This window comes from Anomaloglossus baeobatrachus, chromosome 1 (genome assembly GCF_048569485.1).
Source record: "Anomaloglossus baeobatrachus isolate aAnoBae1 chromosome 1, aAnoBae1.hap1, whole genome shotgun sequence".
NCBI classification, from domain to species: Eukaryota; Metazoa; Chordata; class Amphibia; order Anura; family Aromobatidae; genus Anomaloglossus; species Anomaloglossus baeobatrachus.
In genome coordinates, this window is record NC_134353.1 from 57,141,061 (window position 1) to 57,163,195 (window position 22,135).

The following is a 22,135-nucleotide window of genomic DNA, read 5'->3' on the forward strand; positions in this document are numbered from 1 at the left end:
AGAGCCCAATGTGGTGTGTGGCCGCAGAGCCCAAAGTGGAGCTATTATTTCCAATGCTAGAATGATAACAGGTCAGGGGGCTGGGGCAGAATACTGAAAGGGAATGTGTGTGCAGGGGGCGAGGCTGGACAGTTGGGTCGGGCGGAGCCAGCTCTGACAGAGTTTGGCACGGGAAGAGGTCATGTTAGGTTGAGCTGAATGTAAACAAAGATCTGCAGAGGATAAAGGGATAATTCAAGGGGAAAATAAAGTTGGAGAAAAAAACCAACAACAACAACAACAACAACAACAACAACAACAACAACAACAACAACAACAACAACAACAACAACAACAACAACAACAACAACAACAACAACAACAACAACAACAACAACAACAACAACAACAACAACAACAACAACAACAACAACAACAACAACAACAACAACAACAACAACAACAACGTAGAGGTGTTTTATATGACCATACAGCATAATTTAGCTTACCAAAAATGTTTGAGTTTGTCGGACAACTCCTTTAAGGCGATTGAAGGTATGTGGTTACGATAATTGTTTAAAGAAGTCCTACCTTCATGTCGAAGAAGTAGGCCAGACAGGAATAGAGTTGCTCCTGGGTGGATGGATTCAAACATGCACATGGTGAGATGAAATAACAGGGCTTTGTTTGATCCAAAGGCCAAAGACACGCAGTAGTACAATACTGGAGTGGTCTGAATATCTGGTACTGTAGTTGTCTTGTAGGTGTTCACCCCTGGAGCCACTAATGGTCAAAAAACTTTGGCCTTCAGTAGCCCAAAAAGACATGAACTCCTCATATTGTGTCTGGAACTAAAATGGATGCCAGGAAGTGAGGTCACACACAGGGCTGCAAAACGCTCCCATAGACTACAAAAGAATCTAAAGAAAGAACAGGGGAGCAGCACAAGGAATTCCAGCCAGTAGGGGCAGCAGCAGATAGGCATGGCTAACATACGTTAATGATAGCAGTGGCTATTAGAAAAACATGAAAGAAATGGCACAGATCCTAAAGGTGAGCTGTACTGATATAAAGCGTATGCATAAAATTCATGACTGCAGCTTATAGAATTGTGAATGTCCCACCTTACTATATGTTCCATGGGATATTTGCTATCTCATTGACTATCTCGGGGTGGTCCCAAAAGAGTCCCTTTGGGTGAAGAACAAATTATATATTGTCCAACAACTATAGGAAAGATTGTTTGCCTTCGTGTATTTAGATGCAGTGTTGGGGTAGTAAAGTGCATTCTTGGAGGACGTTTGCTCCTCCGAAAAACCTCCGTCTACGCCTCCGATTACCGTGACGGCCTTTCAGGAGATAAATATGTAATGTAACAAAAATGGCATCAATATAATTTATGCCATTTGGCTACTAGAAGGTGTAAAGGAATGCACCGGATACAAAGTTACGAGTCCAATCTGTTTATTAGGCGTCCGCTCCCCAGGGGCAGTGATTGACTTACTTTAAGATCTCATTTTGGGACTAAAATGGTTACATCAGTTTTTCCTCCAGGTATCACCGCGGTAGTCATGAGGGCTTTGGCACGGTCATTGATGTTCCCCAGGGACAACGTGGAGAAAGTTGCCAAATTTTGAAATGAAACCTAATAAAAAGTCGAAAATCTGCTCATTTCAGCCAATCAGCATATTTCGTGTTTTTGTTCCCGAGACATCTGCCATCATTGAGAAGGAAGGAGACCATCCATAAACTATGTGGATTTTGGACTTCACTTCTCACAGAAGAAAACCCACAGATGATCAGCCATGGGGAGAATGGAATAATCTGCCACTCAAGTGTATGGGGCAGCTGGGAATAACCGTGGTTGGGCATACAGAAAAAGACGTAAGGGTTGCCCACCTTTGGACACTTCTCTCGTAAATGCATGCATTTTTGGCCAGAAATTTTTCAAGTAGTTGGGTTTCATTAGAAAATGTTCCACTTTTTGCTTTCTATATTTTCCGTTTTGCACTGTCTGTTGGCTACATAATGACTAGTGATGAGTGAACACAGACTGTAAAAAGTCCAGATCTGCGCGGGATACCAAGTACCTGTGTACCAAACCCAGGCCCGGAGTTGCCGGAGAACGGCCATCTGGATAATTACAGTGGGAACCTCCAGCTGTGATCGCAAATAAATGGAATGATGTCACAGCTCATCGCTGCCCCTCAGTCATTCCCTGCCTGAAGCCCACAGCGTGCGGACACGTTCTGTGCTCATGCGCTCTGACTTCAGTATGTATGTAGCAGAACCCTGGGATTTCATGTGGATTACCTTGGAACTGAGTGTTTGGGGTTAAAGGGATGAAAGAGGGTAGGTTGTTTTTATTTTAAAGGATTTTTTTGTTCATGTTTACTTTCCCTTAGATTAGTGATGGGGGGGGTCTTATAGACTCATCCCATTACAAATCTATGGCTTAGTGGCAGCTGTGAGCTGCCACTAACCCCTTATTACCCTGATTGCCACCTAACCAAGGAAATTGGAATGAGCCGAGTAAAGTGCCGTGATTGTCACATCTAATGGATCTGAATTTTGGGAGTCTGTAGTCTTTAGGCTGGGGGGCAATAACCATCTGCCTCCATAGCCTGAGAATACTAGCCCCCAGCTGGGTATCAAATTGGGAGGGGGACCACACAATGATTTTTTAAAATTATTTAAATAAAGTGCTGATGCGGTTCCTTTTATTTTGATACACAGCCAAGCGCACAGCTGGGGGATGCAGCCTGTAGCTGTATGCTTTTCTGCGCTGGGTATCAATATGGAGAGACCCTATGCCTATATTTTAGTTTTTACATCACTATAGAGACACAGACAGCTTGTGATTCCAACCAAATGATAAACACTGACACAGGGTGAGGGTGCAGTCTAACTGCAACCAGACGCAGGGACTGCCAGGGGGTGGGGGAAGCAGTGAATATGTATAAAGGATAAAGAGTGGACCCAGAAGTAGTCTTACAGACTGCCAAATATAACACTCCTGCTCTAATCCGCCTAGCCATTTCTACCACCATTTTAAAAGCACATGATCCGGGTCCCCATAGACTTATATGGGGAATATGCATCCAGGCAAATATCTGGGATTGATTCCAAGCCCGGTGTCACTCACCACCACCCACCGGATGTGGATTTTTAAATTTTTTCTTTGATTAGATTGGTATTTTGGGCATCCCTCGTGCTAAAATCAGGGGTGGGAACCTTTTTTCTGCCAGGGCCATTGGGAAATTGCTATCATTTGGGGGCCGCACAAAATGATCAGCTTGAAAATTACCCTATGTTTGGTCAAAATTAACTCACTGTGGCGGCTGAAGCTTATTTTTGGTGCAGCTGTGATATTAGGAGTTATTGATCTTGCTTCTTCTCACAACTGCTTTTTCAAGTTTGCGTCAGCTGGGACTGCTGTATCTACAGCCGTCGCGGGGGGAGCGCTCTGCGAGGACCCTACAGCCGTCGCGGGGGGAGCGCTCTGCGAGGACCCTACAGCCGTCGCGGGGGGAGCGCTCTGCGAGGACCCTACAGCCGTCGCGGGGGGAGCGCTCTGCGAGGACCCTACAGCCGTCGTGGGGGGAGCGCTCTGCGAGGACTCTACACCACAGGGGGGAGCTCTTCGAGTACTCTACACCCATCGCTGAGGGTACCGACATCACTAGCACAGGCATTCCTGGAAGGCCACAGGGGCTCAGACAGGTATGGAAGCAGAAACAAACCTGAGAGGGACGCTGGGGCAGCAGTTCCTGTTCCATGGGATGAGAGGACATTGTACGCTTACTCCACCCACAAAGTACGTCCTCACACTGGCATTGACGAGCGCCAGAACGTAATCCTCCCAGGGTTTAAAGGGCCAGCAACTAGCAAGACGCGGCTACCGCCCAGTCACTGTGGTTCCTGGAATCTGTCCGGGGCCACAGAAAAGGTCATTGCGGGCCACATACGGCCCACGGGCCGGAGGTTTCCCAGTCCTGGGCTAAGTCAACCTATGGCCTGTATACTTTACTCCGACATTTTCCAACTCAAAAAAAACCACTAAATTTCAACCTGTTTAACAAATGGGGTTTTTCATTTTTTATTCCTTTAAAATAATTCATACAAATGGATACACGCACAAACATGATTTTAAACAAAAAAAAAAAAAACAAAAAAAAAAATATATTGCTAGCCTACCACATTACCAGGAAGGAATCAATGTAGGCAATGAAATGTACTACCTTTCAGTAGTCTAGATTTCCCGCATACCACCAATAATATATATATTTTTGTTTTTTGTTGTTGTTTGTTTAAACTGGTGACAAGAAGCGCTACGCTCGTTTATATGAAATCTTTCATTTGACACAAAAAAAATAAAATGAATTAAAAAAAATAATTCATGTTGTCATGTTGTAATAAAAAGGGAATTTCATGCCAAAGAGGAAGGAGCAGGAAGAGGTCGGGAGGAGGAGAGGATTTGAAATAAAAAATATTCTAAAATAAAACAAAAAAAAAAAAAGTACGATATAAAACACAAGACAAGCAGGTAGTTAAAAAAAACAAAAAAAAAACAAAAAAAAAATGCACTGTATGGTCTTTCAAAAAGAATCATGGGAAAAATGTATTGTCCTGAGAAGTCTGCCGACCGCCATAATTACTGGGCATGTCCTAAAATATAAAAGAAAATAAGGTTTTTTTAGGTTTTTTTTCTGTATTTCAAAAGTGGTTTTGCTGAACGTCTCCCTCGTGTAATTCTCATCGACAATTATGCAAATAAACCCCAATTTTTTTTGTAATGTTCTAAAAACTGTACACAGACAAATACATTCATGATAATTAACTACTAGCTTCTCTCGCTTAACTTAGGACCGACAGGAGGACACGGGACAGTGAGGTCAGTCCACCGAACAGGGACAAAACTACAACTTTTTTAATGAGCGATGGGAAGGGGACGAGCTTAAAATAAAAAATAAAAATAATTCCAAATCCTTTCTTCTCGTACTGTATTCTGTATACTTGGACCAAACTCTAAAAACAACTCATGGTCTGCATGAAAGTTCATTATTTTTTTGCCTCTATCCAAAATCCAGAATTTTTTCGTTATTTTTTTTGTACATCGCTTCTTCTGCTGTGTCATCTTCGGTCGTCTTTTGGACTTTTCAGGTCTCCTATGCATGGGAATGGTCATCTGCTATTGTCATTGGCTACAATTGGTCACTTGGGTGGTCTCTGTCAGCTTCTGGTTTGACGGTTTGAACAGGAGATGGGGCATGAGGCGGATGGGCCACGGCCGGATGGGCGTGCGATAAAGGCATGGAGTTGGGGACGATTCCTTCCACTGCCGTCGGGATGCCAGCTGGGGCCACGCTTACTACTCCTGGAGGGTACCTGCTGGAGAAAGGACAGAGGGTCAATCAACCAAAGGATGCAAAGTCAAAGAAAAAGGTCAATGGAGAACAAAGATATTTGTGAATAGCAACACTTCCCTACTTGTTATATGCTCATCCACTTGACGAGTGTATTGAGTGTCATGTGTAGAAATCCCCCGCACTTACAGCCTTCTGCTGCCACCAGTGAGGTTATTAATGGTCAACTGACGAATGTTCTACTGCACTGAATACACTTTGGCAATTACACCGGAAGCTGCCAGCAGTGGATCTTGATGGTCAAATCATCAAGATCCACTGCTGGCACTTTCCTGTGTAATTGCCGACCAAATGACGTCCCAGATGTGGTCGATGGAAGACAAGTCTGGAGACTCTGCAGGCCATGGTAGAACGTTTAGGCTACACCGGCTGCTCACAGTAGAAGAAGCAATATGAGGCCTGCTGGGACACTTTGGTCATTGAACCAGTGATACAGCCATTTTTTCCCCCAAATCAATGCAACACACAAGACGTTCGTGTACCTGGAAAGAAGACTGGAAGGGTCTGGCGACCCACCACCATAGTCTGGGGAGAAGGACTAGTTTAAGGTTTCTTTGTGAAAGCCTCTTTATGGCAATGCCTAAATGGTCTCCACTTGTAGACCACTGGCTGGAATGGAGCAATGAAGGCTGGATTGGAGATCTATTCTCTTCAGCAATGAGTCACACTTGTCTTCTATGTATTGATAGTCTGAGATTAATCTTGAGACCATGCGTGCAACATCATGAAGAGGTCCTAGTCATGGGATAACGATGAGGGGTAGCAGAACGTACAGCAGCCAGATCCCTCTAGTTTTCATTCCAAGAGCTCGGCGTTCCATTGGAGAAATGGCCATACCACTGCTTCCACTACCAAATGAAAGTATTCGAGGAGCCATATATCAACACAACAACCTCGGGACACATGTTTGTGCTACTGTGAGCAGCCTGTGTTGCATAAACGGGCAACCATGGCCTCTTGCGTCTCTGCAATTGCCGACCAATAACATCCCAGATGTCCTCAATGTGAGAGATCCAAAGAGCCAATTGTTATAATGATTGAACTACTGTGCATAAAACAGTAACTGAACTAAATAACTCGAATGACCAAGGGTGGTTCACAGTTGATTAGAACTGTTTGATACACAACATGGTTGAATATATGGTCTTAACTGTTGTAGGATAGAGATCTATCTATAACTATCAAAGATTGTTAAAATGGTCTTGATTTGGTTTAATACTTGTGAGTGCTGGTCTATGTACAAACTAAACTCCTCTAATGACCAGGGGTGCATTTTCACTAATTTGACCGTTGGCCCCTATAAATCAGATTTTTCTTTGTTTGTAAATCACACTGTGTTGTAAAAAAGAAAAAAAAAAAAACCACTTGTGCCATTTTATTCCCAGCATATTTTTTTTTTTTTTCATATGCAATTATTCTGTTAGCATGTCACAAAAGAGCGATCATGTTATATCACAAAATACATGAACGAGTGACTGTCCCCAGCCTCTACAACAGTCAGCATTTCCTCCGAGAGGTGCAAGATCCAAAATCGATATCACAAGACGATAAAGGCACAAGACTGCATTAGGCGCACGCTTTTGTCGCCATTAAATATTTAAGACGTCATGAATATATGTATACTTGGAGCGAGAGAGTTAGTTTAGCCTGAAGATGAAGGCACAGATATAGCGCACGGCCTCGGGAAACCCAATTACACAGAGGGCCGCTTTATTTTACCAGTGTGACACTTTGTGGAACAAATGTATTTGAAAGGATGAGACGAGGAAAATCTGAATGACCTGATGTGTTGGTTCTCCTAGATCTCGAGATTCCTCCCTCTGTGTCAAGGGGAGATGTCAGGGTTTTAAGGTTTATATAGGACTGTAAAAAAGGTCCATGTGTAAATTCAGCCCTGCTACATCAGCTTTTTTTTTTTCGGAGAACGACAATGGTCAATAATAGATCATTTCCCCCTCCTTCCATGAGCCCCTTAAGATTTCTTTAGCTTTTTAGAAATATTATGGGAAGGAAATACAGAATGTCACTTACTACAATAATTACAGACTGCAAGACCCCGCTGCAGCATTAAAAGACTAGCCAAAACAACAGCACCATCTGGAGGTGGCTAAGCATGGCACAGGGTTAGGCCTTTAGATATATTAAAAAACTCATTTAGTGGTACGTAAATAATCCTGTGTCTTCAGCATCATAATAAATTATAATATATATTATATTATATTAATATATTATTATATTAATATTATTATATTATAATATATTATATTAATATATTATTATATTAATATTATATTAATAATAATATATTATAATATAATATATTATATTAATATAATATATTATATTAATATATTATATTAATATATTATATTATATTAATATATATATCTATATCTATATCCATCTATATATAATGTCGGACTGGGATTGTCACATCTAATAGATACGGCAACACTGGGCGGCTGCGAGCTAAGAATACCAGCCCCCAGCCGGCATTATCATGGCTGGGGATGAAATTTAGGGGGAACCGCACATCGTTTTTTTTTTAAATTATTTAAATATAAAAAATAAAAAAACAAAAAAAAAGCTGCATCACTGGCACAGCCGCGCACACTTCTGACAGGAGCGTGCATGTGTGTGTACATGCACGTTCACCGTACTAACCCAGACACATTTGACTGCTGTCCCCGCCCACTGGCCGTCCTGGTGCCTGTGATTGGTTGCAGTCAGCTGACATGCTGCCACTCAGGGTGGGGGTGTGTCTAGCTGCAACCAATTACACGCGTCGGTGGGCAGGGAAAAGAATGAATATTGAATGGTTGGCTCTAGAAGGGAAAAAGGGAAAAGAGTGACCCGGAAGGAGTGCTGCCATGACACCGCCTTGGGTGAGTACACTGCGTGCGCTCCTACCCTCCTGTCCCCCCACAAACGTTTTTAATCTCCGGATTCTGGTCCCCATAGACTTATATGGACACCAGAATCGCGAAAGAGAGAGCGAAAGAGAGAGCGAAAGAGAGAGCGAAAGAGAGAGCGAAAGAGAGAGCGAAAGAGAGCGAAAGAGAGAGCGAAAGAGAGAGCGAAAGAGAGAGCGAAAGAGAGAGCGAAAGAGAGAGCGAAAGAGAGAGCGAAAGAGAGAGCGAAAGAGAGAGCGAAAGAGAGAGCGAAAGAGAGAGCGAAAGAGAGAGCGAAAGAGAGAGCGAAAGAGATTACAGCACGGGGATCACAGTTGACTATGAGGTAAAACATTTAATCCCAAGCAGGGAGATATTTTACCTCACAAAAAAAAAAAAAAACAAAAAAAAAACCCAGCTGTGATAATGTGCTATAATGTCTATATACTCTATTGTGTCCTCCCAGGTGATTTGGTATGATTACACCAGGTTCCTGTATGGTCAGACAAGGTCATTGCATAGCAGAAAGCCCGATTAGATCTCTATCCATCCCTCTATCCAAATAAAATGTACATATACATATATATATATATATATATACATACACATACATATACATATACATATACATATACATATATATATATATATATATATATATATATATATATATATATATATATATATATATATATATATATATATATATATATATATATATATATATATAAAATATATATATAAATTCTATATAATCTATCATTGATTATATATTTGTTACTTAGCATTTCCTCCCCTGAAATTGGGAAACACTTTTTTTCTGGTGAGTTTAATTATTGTAGTCTACTATTTACAGGTGAAAATGGCCTCCATTATGTCCCGGTAGCCAGGTCCAAGGGTGGTAGTTGCTTTATACAGCAGAAAACTGTTAAAGGGAAACTGTCAGGTGTGATATGCACCCAGAGCCACGAGCAGTTCTGGGTGTATATTGCTAATCCCTGCTTAATCATCCCTGTTATACACTAGCATAGATAAAGGGATCTTTAGAAAAAGTAATTCTAAATATCTTTTATCGTATGCTAATGAGCGCAGGGACTAGTCCCCTGGGCAGTAGTCCCTCGGCTAGTCGGCCTTATTAGCCTGTTACTACACCAGTGGGTGTGCCATCGTGCTAATGAATGTGCAGGGTCAGAAGATGCTTTTTCACCTCTCCGCTCGACACTGGATTTCGGCTCAGCCTGAATGACCCCGGACTTCTGGTCATGCACTTCAGCTTGAAGCTGGGACGCGTACACCTTCATAGTGTGCATGACCCAAACTCCGGGGGCATGTGCACTGAGCCGAAATCCAGTCTGGTGGCGGAGAGGTGAGTGACATCATCTTGTGACGCTGCGTATTCATTAGTATGATAGCACACACAGGGGGCGTACGAACATGCTAATCGGGCCAACTAGCCATGGGAACTAATGCCCAGGGGACTAGTCGCTGGCCTCCATAGCATATGCTAAAGATTCTTTATAAATACTTATTCTACAGATCCCTTTATCTATGCTAGTGTGTACAGGGACAGTTAGGCAAGGATTAGCAATATGCACAGAACTGCTCGTGCTTCTGGGTGCATATTGGACCTGACAGGTTCCCTTTAAACTCCTTTGGGTAGCGGTACCCAATCTGCCACGGCAGGATCGATACTAGAAATCAAATGAACCACTGAAGTGCAAAAGAGACTACGCTCAGTCAATCCTCTCGAGCGCTTAGTTATTAGCTTTGCGCTGCCGACATTGCCCACATTAGCCCCAGTCTGGCAGAGGTCTTTATATACCTGTACGCAGCTCCGTTCAGTTCTGGATGAACCACCCCTGGATCCATACTGGCCCAATGTGTCGCTGCGGTTAAGTGATCCTTATTAACGCAGTTTTTCAGGCTGTCGGGGATACGACCTATGGGAGGGATTAAAAACAAGAAAAACAAAAAAAAAAAAAGCATTAAATTGTAGCAACATGGGCAGAGTACTCCGGTGAACAGAACACAGATTGGCCCATTTTGGGACCTGAAAAGTGATTGTTCTCCAAATGCGTCAGGCTGTGGATGAACTGACCACTTCATATATTACACAGTGATGAAATAAATATTAAAAAACAAAAAAAAACAAAAACGTATTTTATTAGATATTTTTGTCTCAACTATAAATTGTATAGTGCTTAGGGTGTTCTTTTTTTAAGTACCTGGAATCCACTTTTGATAATTCAAGTGGTAATCCTCTGGCTAGCCACTAGGGGGAGCACAATGACTGCTATGTAAACCCTTATGCAATGAGCTCCCTCTAGTGGTGACCACTTGCAAATGGTATTCAGTCAAATAATAACAAATGGAAGTGAAATTTATAATAATCAAAACGCTAAATTCAACAAAGAATGCCACTTAGAGCAAAAGAAATATATCAATAATTTAAGAATATTCAATATATAATTTACCTCTTAATTCTGGACCACCTGGAAAATTAGATATCAATCTACAAATTTATAAATTCTCCACCAAATACCCATTAAAAAAAAATCAAAAAAAAAAAAAAAAAAATCAATGGGCCCCAGTTATCCAAGGCCGGCAAAGTTACCTGTGATGGCTCTGCGGATCTCCCGGGCGGCCTCTTCCCTCATCTCTATGGACGCCTGCTCGCTGTACCAGGCTGCGTGTGGCGTGCAGATTAGGTTAGGGGCATCTTTCAATGGACCTTGAGTAAAGCTGAAATATAAAAACTTGTATTGAATTTCAAATTCAGATTTGCCAGAAGGATCCAGCCATCCATTAATGCTTGAGATGTAAATGCTATATGTTGCCTAAAGCCTTACTGACGTCCTTTAACTACAGTCATCTATAGAGAGCATATACAGCATGGTGAGGTGGAGGTGTTCTCGGAGGGGTGCGAGGGTGACCACTCCGCAGGAGCAATTAGGACAGCAGTTTTAGGTCAACTCACTCATCTATGCCGATTGAGGCACTTCCAGTCTGTATGTTACTCCCAAATCTTCAATGTGAATCCAACAAGTGTATTATGCCACAGTATACATCAAACAATGACTTGCAATGGTTGGTTGTGGTGGTACTCTGTCAGTATGGAGTAGCACAGAACCGCCAACGTCCAACAAACCCCCACCACCCTCCACAGAGCCGCCAACGTCCAACCATCTACCCACCCTGCACAGAGCCTCCAAAGACCAACCATCCACCCACCCTGCAGAGCCACCAACGACCAACCATCCACCCACCCTGCACAGAGCCTCCAAAGACCAACCATCCACCCACCCTGCAGACCCACCAACGACCAACCATCCACTCACCCTGCACAGAGCCGCCAACGTCCAACCATCCCCACCCTGCACAGAGCCGCCAATGACTAACCATCCCTCCACCCTGCACAGAGTCGCCAACCATCCCTCCACCCTGCACAGAGCCGCCAACGACCAACCATCCACCCACCCTGCACAGATGCGCCAATGACCAACCATCCCCCCCGCCCTGCACAGAGCCGCCAACGACCAACCATCCCCACACCCTGCACAGAGCTGCCAACGACCAACCATCCCCCTCCACCCTGCACAGAGCCGCCAACGTCCAACCATCCCCCTCCACCCTGCACAGAGCCGCCAACGTCCAACCATCCACCACCCACCCTGCACAGAGCTGCCAATGACCAACCACCCCCCCCCACCCTGCACAGAGCCGCCAACGTCCAACCACTACCCACTCTGCACAGAGTCACCAACGTCCAACCACCTTGCACAGGGCTGCCAACAATCCCCTCCTGAAGGTAACATCCAACCAAATATCCCTTCGATTGGGGCCACAAACGTCCAAACAACCAAAAACACTACACACAGCTGCTACCATCCAACCACCTGCCCTCCTATGCATGGAACATACAACCACCCATCACAGAGCTGACATCCAACCACATTTGACAGGAATTCAGAGAAACCAGGCCAAGGAGGTCAAATTAAAAAAGTTAACATGTAATGCACACAGTACCTGAACGGTTCAGATTCATGGACGTCTAATGCGGCTCCTCGTATCCTTCCCTCCTTCAATGCTTGTGCTAGAGCCTTCTCGTCCACGAGGCCACCTCGGGCTGTGTTTACCAGGAACGCTCCTTGCCTCATCTGTAGAGAAGATCCATAGACATTAAACACTTAAGATCTCCCTCACTACCATGGTTTGGAAGCAGAGTCAAGAGGAAGAGGTCGCCTTCACCCAAGTGTCAGCACACTGTGCTCAAAGTATGGCACTGCTACTTATACACTGCAGATTATATACCGTACAATGCCTAGCAGCAGTATGAAGGCTTCCTGCTACACTGCCCATCAGAGTTATGGTGGTGTCCAACCCAAGCAAAGGACTACGCGCTTATAGCAAGAGGGCGGTAAACACTTCTAGGCACTGTGCTGCTGGCAACAGACACTGACTAGCACCTGAACACAGAGGGCATGAGTGGCCTGTGCTTTGTACATTATAGGGGTGCATGGGTGGGCACTGCATGATAACACTATCAAGTCTGAAGGAAGCAATTGCTGTAATTACTAAAGGCACCGAACAATGGAGCACTGGCATTGCACCAGCACTGGGGGACCAGAAATAGGAGGAGTGTGTATGGAGCACTATTGTAGGCAAAAGTTTTAGGGGGGTATTGGAGCAGTGCCAAAAAGGGACCAGTAATTGGGCAGATCGGCCACTGCGGCAGGCCAGACACCACAGAGGCCGAGCGGCCACTGCGGCAGGCCAGACACCACAGAGGCCGAGCGGCCACTGAGGCAGGCCAGACACCACAGAGGCCGAGCGGCCACTGAGGCAGGCCAGACACCACAGAGGCCGAGCGGCCACTGAGGCAGGCCAGACACCACAGAGGCCGAGCGGCCACTGAGGCAGGCCAGACACCACAGAGGCCGAGCGGCCACTGAGGCAGGCCAGACACCACAGAGGCCGAGCGGCCACTGAGGCAGGCCAGACACCACAGAGGCCGAGCGGCCACTGAGGCAGGCCAGACACCACAGAGGCCGAGCGGCCACTGAGGCAGGCCAGACACCACAGAGGCCGAGCGGCCACTGAGGCAGGCCAGACACCACAGAGGCCGAGCGGCCACTGAGGCAGGCCAGACACCACAGAGGCCGAGCGGTCACTGAGGCAGGCCAGACACCACAGAGGCCGAGCGGCCACTGCGGAAGGCCAGACACCACAGAGGCCGAGCGGCCACTGCGGCAGGCCAGACACCACAGAGGCCGAGCGGCCACTGCGGCAGGCCAGACACCACAGAGGCCGAGCGGCCACTGCGGCAGGCCAGACACCACAGAGGCCGAGCGGCCACTGCGGCAGGCCAGACACCACAGAGGCCGAGCAGCCACTGCGGCAGGCCAGACACCACAGAGGCCGAGCGGCCACTGCGGCAGGCCAGACACCACAGTGGCAGAGCGGCCACTGCGGCAGGCCAGACACCACAGAGGCCGAGCGGCCACTGCGGCAGGCCAGACACCACAGAGGCAGAGCGGCCACTGCGGCAGGCCAGACACCACAGAGGCAGAGCGGCCACTGCGGCAGGCCAGACACCACAGAGGCAGAGCGGCCACTGCGGCAGGCCAGACACCACAGAGGCAGAGCGGCCACTGCGGCAGGCCAGACACCACAGAGGCAGAGCGGCCACTGCGGCAGGCCAGACACCACAGAGGCCGAGCGGCCACTACGGCAGGCCAGACACCACAGAGGCCGAGCGGCCACTGCGGCAGGCCAGACACCACAGTGGCAGAGCGGCCACTGCGGCAGGCCAGACACCACAGAGGCCGAGCGGCCACTGCGGCAGGCCAGACACCACAGTGGCAGAGCGGCCACTGCGGCAGGCCAGACACCACAGAGGCAGAGCGGCCACTGAGGCAGACTGGTACTCAGGCAGATGTTGCTACAAAAAAGAGATGCTACTAAGAATACTATCCACAAAAGGAAGTTGTGCTATATCTTGTGACCACTAGAGGGAGTATACGGCCACCAGAAAACAGAGCAGCAAAGTTATCAGAAATAGATAGAAAAACTGCAGATAGAATGAGGCAGGAAGCTGCAAATGTAGATGGGACAGAAGCCGTGAAGCACATTGTTTGCAGCACTTAGGAATCCGTGTCCTAAGGACTACTGAACTGTAGCAGAACAGGCATTGGCTTCCTGCTGGGATAATTACACTACCAGCCACTATTGTAGTGTGGGCCGAGGAGTGTACAGAAGGCGGCTATGCTGGAGGAGGTCGGTGGGTGCAGTGATGTCAGGTCACCATTGCACCAGCATACTGCGGTGGGCAGGAGCACACCACTACTTAGTGTGGGGGCAAATAAGGGAACTATTATTTTGTAAGGCAAGAAGTTGGGGAGGGGGGTTGGAGCATTATTACTAGTAGGAGGCACAATAGGAGCAATATAATAAGGTGGCACAATCAGACGACACGTTACAAGGGGGCATTATTACCAACTAGGTGCAGTACCCGGCGTTGCCTGGGATAGTAACGGGCTGTGTCTCTCCCAGTCTCTTTCCTGGTCGGGCTGTGTCTCTTTCCTGGTCGGGCTGTGTCTCTTTCCTGGTCGGGCTGCGTCTCTTTCCTGGTCGGGCTGCGTCTCTTTCCTGGTCGGGCTGCGTCTCTTTCCTGGTCGGGCTGCGTCTCTTTCCTGGTCGGGCTGCGTCTCTTTCCTGGTCGGGCTGCGTCTCTTTCCTGGTCGGGCTGCGTCTCTTTCCTGGTCGGGCTGCGTCTCTTTCCTGGTCGGGCTGAGTCTCTTTCCTGGTCGGGCTGCGTCTCTTTCCTGGTCGGGCTGCGTCTCTTTCCTGGTCGGGCTGCGTCTCTTTCCTGGTCGGGCTGCGTCTCTTTCCTGGTCGGGCTGCGTCTCTTTCCTGGTCGGGCTGCGTCTCTTTCCTGGTCGGGCTGCGTCTCTTTCCTGGTCGGGCTGCGTCTCTTTCCTGGTCGGGCTGCGTCTCTTTCCTGGTCGGGCTGCGTCTCTTTCCTGGTCGGGCTGCGTCTCTTTCCTGGTCGGGCTACGTCTCTTTCCTGGTCGGGCTGCGTCTCTTTCCTGGTCGGGCTGCGTCTCTTTCCTGGTCGGGCTGCGTCTCCATCTGTCTCACCACCGACATCTTTTTACCTCACACATAAGCTTCTTATACTAACAGTTTATTTTGTTCCTATAGCAACCACTGACAGTTGCTATTTATAGCCTGCAGCCCCCAGCTCCATTCAGTTTAATGGCTGCAGGATTTTTGTAGAGTAACTTGAAAAAACGGGGTTAAATTTTCCCGCCCAAACAGTGTATGAAGTTCCCTGAGTCACATGAGGTGTCTGTGCAAAATTTCGTGATTGTAAATGTGACAGTGCGGATTCCTTTAGCGGACATGTAACTGTGTCCCAGTCTGTGTATGTCTGTCTGACTATTTCTATCTCTATCTATATTTGTATCAGTCGGTCCGTCCCTTTGCCCGATCCGTCCCTTTGCCCATCTGTCTGTCTATCCATCTCTCCACCGACATAGTTGAAGCTTATGCGTGAGGTTAAATTAACAGTTTATTTTGTTCCTATAGCAACCACTGACAGTTGCTATTCATAACCTATAGCTCCCACCTCCATTCAGTTTAATGGAGGCAGGATTTTAGAGTGTAACTGTAAAGCACGGGTATACATTTCACTGCCAAAACATAGTCTAAGATGCTCCCTGAGTCACATGAGGCGTCTGTGCAAAATTTCGTGATTGTAAATGCGACGGTGCAGATTCCTTTAGCGGACATACATACATACACTCAGCTTTATATATTAGATTGTTAGAAGGGGGCATAATATAGGAGGTTAATATTCTTGTACAGAGCACCATCACTGCCCAGGACACTGATTATAGGGTCTGTGCAGAGGTGTTGACATGTGAGGAAGGGGGCTATAAAAGCAGAAAAACAAAGCTGGATTGTGATTGTAACAGATGAGTTATGAATGGAAGAAGTGGTCATGGTGGACTGGGTGGGCCAAACAGAAAAAAAAAGGGAAAATGACTAATTATGACCATCGAGAACATCACAGATTTGTGCCGTATACACATTATATGGTCACTGTATAGTAGTAACAAGTCTACATGAGATAATAAATTTTATCACAAGCCCAAGCCACTGTACTAGAGACTGAATATTACTGTATATTTGGTCACAGTCTGGCAGTAGTATTTATTATATTTTGCCATTGACTAATTGGTTTTGGTACAAGCCAGTCATGTTTTCTCAAACTTTAAAATCGGATTAGGCAAGCAAATCCAGATTACAGGGCGGAGCTCAATCCTAACTGTGTGCATAGTACACATAGTCGGGCTGTGGCAAACTGCACTTCTTCACTGTGGTGTAGAACTCCTTTAAAGAGCACTATGGTGGCATTATTCTGAAGTTGTGTATTTTTCTGGAGGCTCTACCCTAAGCACTCATATGCCAGATACAGAAGCTGAGGTGTGAACAGAGTCCTGGATGAAGACTTATGACTTCTATATTCTATAAATTGTGATGTATAGTTTGGAGCTGTGTGGAGGGTCTCAGACATGCATAATATACAGTGCCTTGCAAAAGTATTCGTCCCCCTTGAATTTTTCAACCTTTTCCCACATTTCAGGCTTCAAAGATAAAAATGTTAATGTTCTTGTGAAGAATCAACAACAAGTGGGACACAATGGTGAAGTTGAACGATGTTTATTGCATATTTTAAAAAAAAATTAAAAAATGAATAACTGAAAATTGTGGCGTGCAATATTATTCCTCCCCTTTCAATTAATACTTTGTAGCGCCACCTTTTGCGGTGATTACAGCTGCAGTCACTTGGGGTATGTCTATCAGTTTTGCACATCGAGAGACTGAAATTCTCGCCCATTCTTCCTTTGCAAACAGCTGGAGCTGAGTGAGGTTGGATGAAGAGCGTTTGTGAACAGCAGTTTTCAGCTCTTTCCACAGATTCTTGATTGGGTTCAGGTCAGGACTGTGACTTGGCCATTCTAACACCTGGATACGTTCATTTGTGAACCATTCCATTGTAGATTTTGCTTAATGTTTTGGATCATTGTCTTGTTGGAAGACAAATCTCCGTCCCAGTCTCAGGTCTTTTGCAGACTCCAACAGGTTTTCTTCAAGAATGGTCCTGTATTTGGCTACATCCATCTTCCCATCAATTTTAATCATCTTCCATGCCCCTGCTGAAGAAAACCAGGTCCAAATCATGATGCTGCCACCACCATGTTTGACAGTGGGGATGGTGTGTTCAGGGTGATTAGCTGTGTTGCTTTTACGCCAATAATATCGTTTGGCATTGTGCCCAAATAGTTCTATTTTGGTTTCATCTGAGCAGAGCACCTTCTTCCACATGTTTGGTGTCTCCAGGTGGCTTGTGGCAAACTTTGCACAATACTTTATGGATATCTTTGAGAAATTGCTTTCTTCTTGCCACTCTTCCATAAAAGGCCAGATTTGTGCAGTGTACGACTGATTGTTGTCCTATGGACAGACTCTTCCCCCCTCAGCTGTAGATCTCTGCAGATCATCCAGAGTGATCATCGGCCTCTTGGCTGCATCTCTGATCAGTCTTCTTGTTTGAGATGACATTTGAGGGACGGCCGGGTCTTGGTAGATTTGCAGTGGTATGATACTCCTTCCATTTCAATATGATCGCTTGCACAGTGCTTCTTGGAATGTTTAAAGTTTTGGAATCTTTTTGTAACCAAATCCGGCTTTAAACTTCTCCACAACAGTATCACGGACCTGCCTGTTGTGTTCCTTGGTCTTCATGATGCTCTCTGTGCTTGAAACGTAACACTGAGACTATCACAGAGCAGGTGCATTTATACGGAGACTTGATTACACACAGGTGCATTATATTTATCATCATCATCAGTCATTTAGGACAACATTGGATCATTCAGAGATCCTCAATGAACTTCTGGAGTGAGTTTGCTGCACTGAAAGTAAAGGGGATGAATAATATTGCACGCCACAATTTTCATTAATTTATTTTTTTAAAAAGTTAATATCGTTCACCTTCACAATTGTGTCCCATTTGTTGTTGATTCTTCACCAGAACATTAACATTTTTTATCTTTATGTTTGAAGCCTGAAATGTGGGAAAAGGTTGAAAAATTAAAGGGGGGGGGGTGCAAAACTTTGGCAAGGCACTGTAGGTTTACATGCCCACTATATGAAGGCCCGGCCTGCAGCACACAGCATTACTCCTTCAATTATTTACTCCCTTGCATTAGATAATGTTTTACCTTTGTCCTTTGATTTGTGGCAGTCTGCTTTAATGGACAGAGCTCCTCTTGGACGTGGCTCCTTACAAAGGCTAATGGCTTTTACACTGTGCATTATGCTCCATAACGTTTGCTTTACCACTATAGCTTATGCTCAATTTACACAGGAGCTGCAATCAGAATTCTGCAAGCTCTGCACTTCACTCAGATCCTATAATAACCTTGTCAATTTTTACTCTTGGAGGCTACTTTTTTCCTTTGCATTTCCTGACCAACAAACGGGGTTGCAGTATAATGTAAGGCTATGCAGGCTAAGTGACCATTCACCAAATCTTTCATGCTGAACTTGATACAATCGTGGCTGCATCTTTTTGATAACCAGCCCAGGTAAAAGCAGACAGCTAGGGGCTGGCTTCAGGCTGGGAAGGCACATCATTACTTGAGTCTTCCCAGCCTAAAAATAGCAGTCAGCAGCTCCTATAATCTCCTTGTATGCCCCTGTGTGTGTGTTCACAATCACTGGGTGTGTTTTTCTAATATCTAAGATTTATGATATAATAAAGTTTATTATTTTATATTGATGATTGAGGCTTTTTCAGTTTTCTGGTTCCAAAACTCAATTCAATTAAACCGTTTTTGATAATTGCAGTCAGCAGCTGCCCCAGAAGTGGCGCATCCATTAGATGCTCCAATCCTGACGATTACCTGGCTCTTTCCGCTATAGGTGTAAATACTTTTGGAGGTTGATGCCAGCTGTGTAATGTCAGCTGGCATCAAGCCCAGCAATTAATGGAGAGGCGCCTATCAGACATCCCTATGTTTAACCCAGTAAATATTAAACACAAAAAAAAAAAAAATATTCCAATAAAGTAACACTCCCCCACACTCTTGTTCACCAATTTACAAAAAAAAAAAAAAAAGATTCCGACGTAATCCAATTGATGAATAAGGTCTGCCCCATACTTGTTCACTATTTTATTCATTAAAAAGGAATCCTCGAAGTTCCAACGTAATGCAATGATGTAATGTCGCAAGACATCCATCAAACCCTATGGAGCTTCATTCGGAGAAAGCAGCTCCATAGGTCATTAGCGGTCAGCGGCAGCACGGAATTTCTCACAAGCGCGAGAAATTGGATTTCGTCAAAACGTGATTATTTCTTTTTAATTAGTACATTTGTGAATCAGGCAGTGTGGAGGAGTAGATATTCAAATACATTTTTTGCGTGTGTTTGCCATGCCGGCGTCTGATAGATGACTCTCCATTACTATCCCCTGGACTTGGATGCCAGCTGTCAATTTACAGCTGACAAACTCCAAAAGTATTACCTCAATTGCCACCGCAGATGGTAACCGAGAAGAACTAGGAAAAGCACCAGAATTGGCACATTAATAGATTCACAATTTCTGGGGTGGCTGTGGGCTGCTATTTTTAGGCTGGGAAGGGCCAAATAACTATGGGCTTTCCCAGTCTGATAATACCAGCCCTCAGCTATCTACTTTACCTTGGCTGGTTATCAAACCTAGGGGGAACCCACACAGATTTTTTTTATTTAATTATTTAAAATTAAAAAAAATTGGACCACCTCTATGTTTGATAACCAGCTAAGGTAAAGCTACCAGCTGAGGGTTGCAGCCTGCAGTTGTCTGCTTTACCTACGCTTAGCAAAAATATTTTTCTTTACGGTGCACAGCAGCAGACAGGCAACTTCTGCATGCAATAAAGCTTGTTGATTAGCTGCCATTCAACACACTATCAGCATACAAACAATACTTGAACACTGATTTTTTTTTTTTTTTTTTAAAGTCCATGTAAGGGGTGCTTCACACACAGCGAGATCGCTACTGAGATCTCTGCTGAGTCACGTTTTTTGTGACCTCATTAGCGATCTCGCTGTGTGTGACACTGAGCAGCGATCTGGCCCCTGCTGTGAGATCGCTGCTCGTTACACACAGCGCTGGTTCGTTTTTTTATTGTTGCTCTCCCGCTGATAAGCGCACATTGCTGTGTGTGACAGCGAGAGAGCAACAATCCTGAATGTGCAGGGAGCAGGAGCCGGCGTCTGACAGCCTGCGGTAAGCTGTAACCAAGGTAAACATCAGGTAACCAAGGTGGTTACCCGATATTTACCTCGTTACCAGCCTCCGCAGCTCTCACGCTGCCAGTGCCGGCTCCTGCTCCCTGCACACGCTAAGTTAAGCGGTGTGAGCTGGTAACTAAGGTAAACATCGGGTAAACCATACCCGATGTTTACCTTAGTTACCAGTGTCCGCAGCTTCCAGACGCCGGCTCCGTGCAAGCGCAGCGTCGCTTGCACGTCGCTGCTGGCTGGGGGCTGGTCACTGGTCGCTGGTGAGATCTGCCTGTTTGACAGCTCACCAGCGACCATGTAGCGATGCAGCAGCGATCCTGACCAGGTCAGATCACTGGCTGCATCGCTAAAGTGTGAAGGTACCCTAAGAGTGAGACCCGGACAACCAAATGTCCAGTACAATCCCCAAACTTTACTATTTAAGTCTGCTCATCTCTATAATGTGACACCTAAATTCAGCTGTACTGCCTCTTCTCTGCCCCCTTACACTGATCTCCTGGTCTAACCTCCTGCATGAATCAGAGCTGTATCCTAACGGCTGCTGTACACGCAGAAACAATGCAGCGATGTCGCTCATGAAAGCACCCACCCCCGTCGTTTGTGTGTCACGGGCAAAATCGCTGCCCGTGGCGTACAAAATCGCTAGTACCGTCACACATACTTACCTTCCTAGCGACGTCGATGTGGGCAGCGAACACCACCTTTTTTAAGGGGGAGGTTCGTTCGCCATCACAGCGACGTCACACAGCGGCCCGCCAATAGAAGCGGAGGGGCGGAGACCAGCCGCATTAAAGACAACCACCTCGTTGCCGGACGGATGCAGGCAAGCTGTTCGTCGTTCTCTAGGTGTCACACGTAGCGATGTGTGCTGCCTCAGGAACGACCAACAACCTGCGCCCTGCACCAGCAACGATACTCTGGAAATAGACGACGTGTCAACGATCAGGTGACTAATTTTGATCGTTAACACTCGCTCATATATGTGTCACACGCAACGACGCCGGATGCGAGTCACGAATTACGTGACCCCGACGACATATAGTTAGTGATATCGTTGCGTGTAAAGCCCGCTTTACATGTCACATTGAGAAACCTGCTCTAAGCTGTGGTGGGGGCGTGCTGAGCATTGCTTCTTGCTTGATTGGTCAGCTTCATATATGGGAGGTGAAGTACACGGCCCCAGTGAAAACTGTCTGATAACACCCACTTAAACTTAACGCATTAGGTGCCAAACACTTACTGTGAATAACTTATATAAAGTTTTATTCCAATTTTTTAAGTGTTTTATTCCACTCTGTCTAGTTCATAAAGAAAACTTTATGAAAAGGTCCAACAAAAATAATTTTCTGATGATACACACTTTAAGTTCACTGTTGTGTTGCATGTATTTTAAAAAATAAATAAAAAAAAAGTCACCTTCTACGAGGGGCTGCTGATAAGTCTTTGCCTTTGTGATCTTTGCTTCTATGTGAATGT

General features: G+C 45.6%; 1 protein-coding gene across 9 annotated transcripts in view; it reads right to left on the bottom strand.

The window, feature by feature from the left end:
- Nucleotides 1-4,053: 4,053 nt before the first annotated feature.
- The window catches only part of CTBP1 (C-terminal binding protein 1), a 676,340-nt gene continuing 658,258 nt past the window's right edge, over nt 4,054-22,135 (bottom strand). For 8 of the 9 annotated variants that reach the window (XM_075346797.1, XM_075346798.1, XM_075346796.1 and 5 more), the window contains 4 exons: nt 12,323-12,453; nt 10,911-11,038; nt 10,119-10,236; nt 4,054-5,370 (listed from right to left, as the gene is read on the bottom strand). In XM_075346797.1, coding sequence (XP_075202912.1) covers nt 5,184-5,370; nt 10,119-10,236; nt 10,911-11,038; nt 12,323-12,453 — 564 coding nt within the window. In that variant the 3' untranslated portion in view covers nt 4,054-5,183. The remainder of the gene's footprint in view (nt 5,371-10,118; nt 10,237-10,910; nt 11,039-12,322; nt 12,454-22,135) is intronic. The other variant, XM_075346799.1, reaches the window with a different exon arrangement.